The sequence below is a fragment of the Epinephelus moara genome, chromosome 3 (assembly GCF_006386435.1).
Source record: "Epinephelus moara isolate mb chromosome 3, YSFRI_EMoa_1.0, whole genome shotgun sequence".
NCBI classification, from domain to species: Eukaryota; Metazoa; Chordata; class Actinopteri; order Perciformes; family Serranidae; genus Epinephelus; species Epinephelus moara.
The window spans coordinates 31,659,067-31,666,487 of NC_065508.1; the positions used below are offsets into that span (position 1 = coordinate 31,659,067).

Here is a 7,421-nt window from a genome sequence, read left to right on the forward strand (position 1 = left end):
CTGAATACTTATGACCATGTGATATTTCAGTTTTTCTTTTTTAATAAATTTGCAAAAATTTCTACATTTCTATTTTTTCTGTCAAGATGGGGTGCTGAGTGTACATTCATGAGGAATAAAATGAACTTTTTTGATTTTAGCAAATGGCTGCAATGAAACAAAGAGTGAAAAATTTAAAGGGGTCTGAATACTTTCCGTACCCACTGTATATAGATAGAGGTATGTTTTCTATGGTTCCTGACTTCTGAAGAGATGTACATGTTGCTAAATACTGACTTAGGTCACAGAAAACTGTGGATTTGTTTCCGACATATGAATTAGCAGACTTACCTTGCAAATGAGTACTTTCAGAGCTGGATGACGATAGAAGGAATCTCTCTGGAAGTGGTTAACTTGTCGGCCACATGCAGTGCAACTGACAATTCCCATGTGTTCAACTCCTATGAAAGTACATCACTGTCATTAGCAACAAAATGGTTATAATAACTGCTTGATGGGTTGTTTAAAAGGGTGTGAGAATGCCCTGTTTAATCTCTATGTGAATCCACCACATTTCCCATGTAAGATGTCTATGAGAGCGATCACTGGTAAGGGTACAAAAATTGCCGTAAGCAGAGTGTGAGTCAAGCACTTGGATCAGCTTTTCTTTTTTGAAGTCGGAGTGTCACAACAAGATAATGATCAAGCTGCATTTAGAGACAAAGTGAAGTGAATTTTCAGCTTGCTTTGACCACTGGAGTGGGTTTTCAGTCTGTGTGTCCACAAGCAATCAGTGGTTGAGTACCCTCATCAAGTGTCTTCGTTTTGTTTCATTTTAAGAAATGGCTGCCTGAATAATCATGAAATGATGGGCAATGTTGAGACAATATCAACCAGTAGTGACTGACCTCCACGTCTTTTTGAAAAGTCTTTCCGCAGTACGCCTGATTTCCGGCTGCGAAACTCAGGACCCCTGAAGTCATCTCTTCCATTATCAACAGGTTCAGGTCTCACCAGCACAGTGCCTGTATAGACAAAACATACCACAAATAACTCAGAGATAATCCATCTATATTAAACACATAATCATAACCTAAGCTGGGGACAGATCTAAAGACTTTTTACACCCTACAGATAGTAATACACAAAACATCAAAATTTTAATGATGATTTGTGTCTTTTACTATGTTATATTATTAACCTAAATGTATGTTTCTGCCTTGCAGCCAGCCAGACTAAAAACAGATATTAGGTACTTAGGAGTCCAGCAAAGACAACAGACAAAACTCTTAGCATATGGTAGATAAGTGTTACAGCACAAGCACAAGGCACCCCCAAAATTTCCGAGACCAATTCTTGTCTGAGGCTAATTTGTGCAGAAAAGTTTTGAGGCAAAGTTTATAAATAACTATAATTGGTAAAAGTTAAGACCTACCTTTTGGCAATCTACTGATATCAGGGTGACCATTTGCGTTGACTGGTATATCCAAGTCCACAGTTGCATCTGAGTCCCCAGACTCGTCCAGTCCAGAGTGCTTTATGACAACAGCTGGTTTTCTGTAATATCAGTGAGAAAGAAAAAATGTAACTCCCATAGCTAAGCAACATTTCCCACAGGTTGGCAGCCTACTTGGACAGTGACAAGGAGGCAGGGGGTCACCAGTGTTTCAGGTATCAATCAAATATAAACTTATGGCAATGACAAATCATCATTATCTTTAGGTTTTTGTTACTATTATTGTACTAAGTGTATTATTGTTTTACACTTTCACTTGGTTTGAGCACAAATGGTTTGCCTCGGTACACTGCATTCACTTCAGTTCAACAAAGAGTATTTTCAGCAATGATCTGCATTAAATATTTAGGCATTAAATCTGGACTGTTTCATACCATGCCATATCTAACCTTGCAGGTTTAAATGAAATGCAAACTCACCTCCTTGAATATCTGGTATCCAGTCCTGTCTACAATGCAAGAAACTGTTATTAGTTTATACATCACTGGAAGTAATCAATGTCAATTTCGGCATTTAAACCATCTACGTAATGTCCCAAAGGGGGATGCTCATTCAGCAACTAGTGCTTTGTTTTTGCAAACAATTTCATTCTAGAAGAGTACAAGTCTAGTGAATAAAGAGTTAGGATACAGCAGTACAATTTTCTTTCAATACTGAATTAATTTGAAGCACTGAACACTTCAGGGAGTAAGCTGCCTACTACCAGGCACAACTGTCAACTTGTTTCACTCTGTTTCCATCAATCAGTCAACCCAAACTGTTCAGAGAGCAGAAAATATTCATTTTGAAAGTTGGGAGACACCCTGGGAGATTAACAAGACTGTCAGACTACAAGAATGCATAAAACAACAGTGACAGGGAGCTCTTGAAGCAAATGGTTGTATTTTTAAGCAATGAGCTGTGGCTTCAAAAGAACAAGGTAAGGCTTAAGTGTGAACATAACCAGAGGTAATGGCTGTGCACTTTGTGGCTAGTGATGCAAAAATGGTGTTTTCACAGCATCACTGCCATCTGGGCATCTTTGTGAAATTAACGTTTTACTTATTTACAGCATAGGCATTAAAGCAAGAGATTGGACTGAAACTTAAAAATCAAACTGCATTGTACTGTGAAATGCATTGTATTTATAAATGGTGGTAATTATAAATACTAGTAAAATTCATTTACAGTTGTAAGCCTGTGTATCTACTGCACTGACAAAACCACTTTAGCCACTTAATGGACAGTGGTAGAAAAAAATAGTAAAAAATAGTCCAAACCAACTGCACCTGGGGGAAAAGTCTTATCAAGCTGTGGGATTTTACAGTAAAAAATGTATTATCTACATTTCTAATGCACGTTTTGCATAGGGGGTTCGAGTATCCACTAAAGACACTTCAGTGATGGTAATGAAAAGAAGCAGAGGCTAAACAAAAAAAAATCTATGTACAAACCTTGATGAGATATATGACAAAATGACTATTGTCAATCAATTATTACTCATGTGCAATATTGGTATATACAACAGTGCATTATCTAAACTTGATATGTGCAATAATATAAATTCTGCCATTCAACCTTTTTATCTTGCTTTTTTTTTGGAGGTACTGTTTACGATCATCACCCTAACCCTAACCCTTTGCTGCTGTAATGTTGCAAATTTCCCCACTGTTGGACAAATAAACGTTTATCTCATCTTATAACATCAAAAATGTTCAGTTACCTCTGTCGTAACTTGGCCTGTTGAGTGTCCCCCAGAACAACTCCTGTTTGTCAGACCTGCAAACAGAGGACATGTTGAAGAATGTTTATAAACCGTGTAAATATGATGAGAATGTTTCCATCATTCATGATTTGCTTAATCAAAAGCTGTACCATTAGCATCTTCCGTGGTTGGTCCACCATTGCTGTCCTCAACAGCAGAATGAGCCAAATACTCGTGCAATTTGTTGACCAATTCATTCAGCTTGTTGGGAGTGGTGCTACAGTCAAGGAAAAAAGAACAAGTAAGGGGGTCATTATGTTTCACAAAATATAATTGAGCTTTACAAAAAGGGTGATAAATGAAACCTGTCAAGACCTTCCCATTTAATAGGCTTCTCCAAATGCAGCCAAGCAATGTAGCTTCGACCTACTTTAGAGAATACAACCTAAACTAGTATCAGTATCAGTTTATATTGCAAGTGTGGTATTCCATAATGTGTTGCAGCACAACTCATATTGTCATGTAATTGCAATATACATAAGCAACATAACGTCACTGTTTATATTACAGAGGGGCAGTAAAAATCATTCATAAAGTGGATTTAAGCGAACACACCAACAGACTGGATATTAAGTAAGGAGGACTGTTGAATTTATACATTTAGTTGAGTTACAGACATTATTCATTTTGTACAGGGGAAAGGCAGGGCATTATCAGAATATTTACAAAAAATGTTTGTTTTTAGTTCAGAGGACAAGGACAATATAAGGCAGGCTAACTTAATTTTAAACATCAGCATGGACAGATTACTTTAAAGCAGAAGTGTACTTCAGTGGTCGGCACTGGACTGTGGAATTCTCTTCAAAGTAAATTAAAAGGGTTTATAAAGTTATTTCTGAGTTCAAGAAAATGCATAAGGAAAGACTAATTAGGCCACTTATTACTGTTTATATGAAGCTGTCAGGTAATCTATCTCCTTAGATGATGCCGAGTGACCTTGTATAGCTCTTAACACTCTTTTACTCAGGTTATATTAAATACCGTTATTGACTGTTAAGTAACTGCAACTGAAACACTATCTGGTGGTTTGTGTAACTAGAGCTGTGTTTTGATCACTTTTTCTGAACTGGTGTATTACCATGAGCAGAGCAAATAACAAATTAATGGGATGAAATACTGTTAACTTGTGTATTGTAAGTTATGATACTTTTTTACTTTTGAGGGCAAGTTAACGTTCCTTTTAATGAAAGTTGGACACTATAACAGTCGCGAAGGCAATTTTACGAGGTATTACAGGACTGTTGTATTGAACTACCTGCGGTATGACGGTATGGCTAATGTTAGGTGTACCTAACAGGGGTCATGGTTATGATTGCTTAGGTTAGTTTAACTGCAGGTCACGTCAACGTCCATTAATGTGAACTTAGTTAACGTCAGGCTATCCTTATTGTAGCAATAACTACGAAGAAAAATAGCTAACGTTGTAATTAGGCTAACGATACGTGTGAGACGTCAATAAAACCAGTTTTTCGAAATTCACATGACGTACATACTGTGTTAGGCACGTTTGTGTTTTTTTTATTATTTTAAATTCAAAATTTTAATTAGCGGCTACTAAGCTACAATTATCGTTGTCTATCAGTAGAATTAGCTGTTAGCTGCTACAGCTAACGTTAGCTAGTTGCTAAGCTAACTTAGCTCGTTGTTATAGTCTGTAGTAGATAGCCGTATTTCGCTCCGCAGTTTTTACCTCAGCGTTGCTGCAGACATATCGCTAAGCAGGTGAACAACCGAAGTTGTTCAAGTCCTTACACTATCATGGTACCAATATTCCGGGGAAAAATGCCGCTCATTTTGCGTTCATCATCACATCACTAGCAGAAGCTTCTTCTTCCTCTTTAAGTCTAATGGCGATTAGCAAACCGACTTTCAGGCGCATTACAGCCACCTACTGGACTGGAGTGTGGCGCAGTAGATTGGCAGGAAACAAAACAAAGGAAAAAAAAATTCTCTCTATTATTCCTGTTATTCCTCTTAAATAATTAAATACAAGCTTACGTACATTTCTTGTTTACTTTCCTAGTAGATTCCCTAATGTAATATTGTGCTTTTCTTCAGTTAGTCAACTCCATTCTTTCTTCATTCCATCTGATGCAGTCTACTACATGTTTGACATTTCCAGTTTCTTACAGGGTGTGCATAGTTCAGTACGATGCTTCCCTTTTCTCTGGAGAGTTTAATTTCATCCTGTGTGTCCTATCCTCAGACAGGTAATGACCATCTCTTCACTCAGGTTCCCACTCTGTAATCTACCACCTACATGTTTTTGAATACTGTGAAGATGTCTTCCTGTGTCACTTCAGTCCCAGTATTCCTGCCAGGTTTGTTCATACAGTCCTCTATGATAGTTTTAACCTGTGCTTCACTTAATGGTACTTGCATGTCAATTAATTGTTGTTAGAGTGATTGTGTAGCCAACATATACTTTCTCCACCCCTACATGGGCAGGAACCCAAAGGAAGGAGATATCCAATCCCCTGCGATGTAGTCTGTGCAGCACATGATAAAATTCAGACATAATATCCTGTCTGCATGATGACATAATGCTGGAAAGCGCTGACAGGCTATAAGAGGCGATTACAGCACTGGGTTGGTTATTTTCTTCCACCCATTGTAATGCTAATGATATTTCAATTAATTCAGCTGTATTTACTGACAGATGATCTGCTCCCTCACAATGAGACACGAAGAATGCCACACCTACAGTCTCTGGTTCTTTTGAACCACCTGTAAATAGAAATATCTTGTGTTGGTGATGATCAATATATCTTTACACTATTGTCCACTGTTGTGCTTTTTTAGATTTCTCTTTTACTTTATGTTGCAGACTTGTATCTATGGGTGGCACAATGAATCTCCATGGAGGTAGAGCTGATAATGGAACAGTGAGGCCCAGTTTTGTATGGCATAGGCCTACATTTTGTGCCTTTGTGATCCCTACACAACTAAAACTGGAAAAGCTGGACTAATTATGTTCCCAGCAATCCTGTAGAATGGCTTTTAGGGTGTGATCTATGCCCTTGCATCACGAGCAGAATGTTTCCTTAAGTGTTTTTAACACGCTTGACCTATAATGTTAACCTATCTTGCATTACTGCCGGCCACTGTCCTGGAGTGTGGCTCAAATATGAGATTTGTTGTTTATATTATGTTTCTTTTTTGAAAACAGCTGTCTGTCTTACAGTTTTGACCATTGCTGATAGATAGATAGATAGATAGATAGATGAAAGTAATGCAGTAATGGGTCAGATCAAGGGGATGAGTGTAGGGTGAGAGTTTACGCAATATTTAGTCTTTGAATCTTAAATAGTGTAAATTCTTACGTATCCTTCTACCTCAGTTGAGCACTCATCATTTCACGTTGTGTCTCATATTTCAAGCAACATATTTCGCTGACAGCTGACACTATGATTAGCTCTAACCCTCTTCTACTACTAAACATTGTATAATAACAGGATACATTTTCAGCATTTGGTACAAATGACTTCCCTGCAGCTCTCTATTCCTGCAACATTCTCAGAGCTTTTACTCCAGTTGGGCTTCTGATAAAAACTGCTTGTGCCCCTTGGTCCTCCTCATGAATGTCTTCCTGTAGATCCTGCTGATAGCATGCTTTAAATTTCTTCCAATTCTTAACAGGCCTCTGTCAGCAGCAAACACTGACCCTCTTGTAGCTTACACTGCAAAGACACATCATTGATGGATGTCTGGATATTAATAATTTATTAGCGTACTATCCCCCAGCCACTACACTAATTTCAACTGCAAACTGATTTCAGTCTCTTTATATTCTGACTTTGTTAGTCTTTAGCTTTTCCTGCACGGGCAGATCTTTACCTGTATCTGATGTCATCTGGATGACTTTTAAGCATCGTCCAGATGGAATCAAGTAAAACTAGAGGTGCCTTGATTACGTGCAGGTAATTAATACCCAGAATTATCATTTAGAGTCATCCTACATTGGGTGAAACAAGGTCACATGTACTAATAACAGAATTTATTTTAAACTGAAAAAACAGATACACTGCACTGCCCTCATGCACATCTGTTGACCTCTTTAACAAAGGTTTGCTATGAACACAATTTTCCTAATATTTTTACAGATACAAATATCTTGCCTTTACTAGTAGACTTTGGAATATGACTCTCGCCTTCTAGAAAGTCCAACATATTGGAAAATAT

The 7,421-nt window shown here is 37.7% G+C and overlaps 1 protein-coding gene across 1 annotated transcript in view; it reads right to left on the reverse strand.

Annotated features, from left to right (window-relative positions):
• The window catches only part of LOC126386622 (transcriptional regulator ATRX-like), a 30,302-nt gene extending 25,223 nt beyond the window's left edge, over positions 1-5,079 (reverse strand). The window contains exons 1-7 of the mRNA XM_050039074.1: positions 4,930-5,079; positions 3,350-3,456; positions 3,198-3,253; positions 1,915-1,943; positions 1,415-1,536; positions 888-1,004; positions 331-440 (exon numbers count right to left, since the gene is read on the reverse strand). Of these exons, the coding sequence (XP_049895031.1) occupies positions 331-440; positions 888-1,004; positions 1,415-1,536; positions 1,915-1,943; positions 3,198-3,253; positions 3,350-3,456; positions 4,930-4,949 (561 nt within the window). The 5' untranslated portion in view covers positions 4,950-5,079. The remainder of the gene's footprint in view (positions 1-330; positions 441-887; positions 1,005-1,414; positions 1,537-1,914; positions 1,944-3,197; positions 3,254-3,349; positions 3,457-4,929) is intronic.
• Between the last annotated feature and the right edge of the window lie 2,342 nt (positions 5,080-7,421).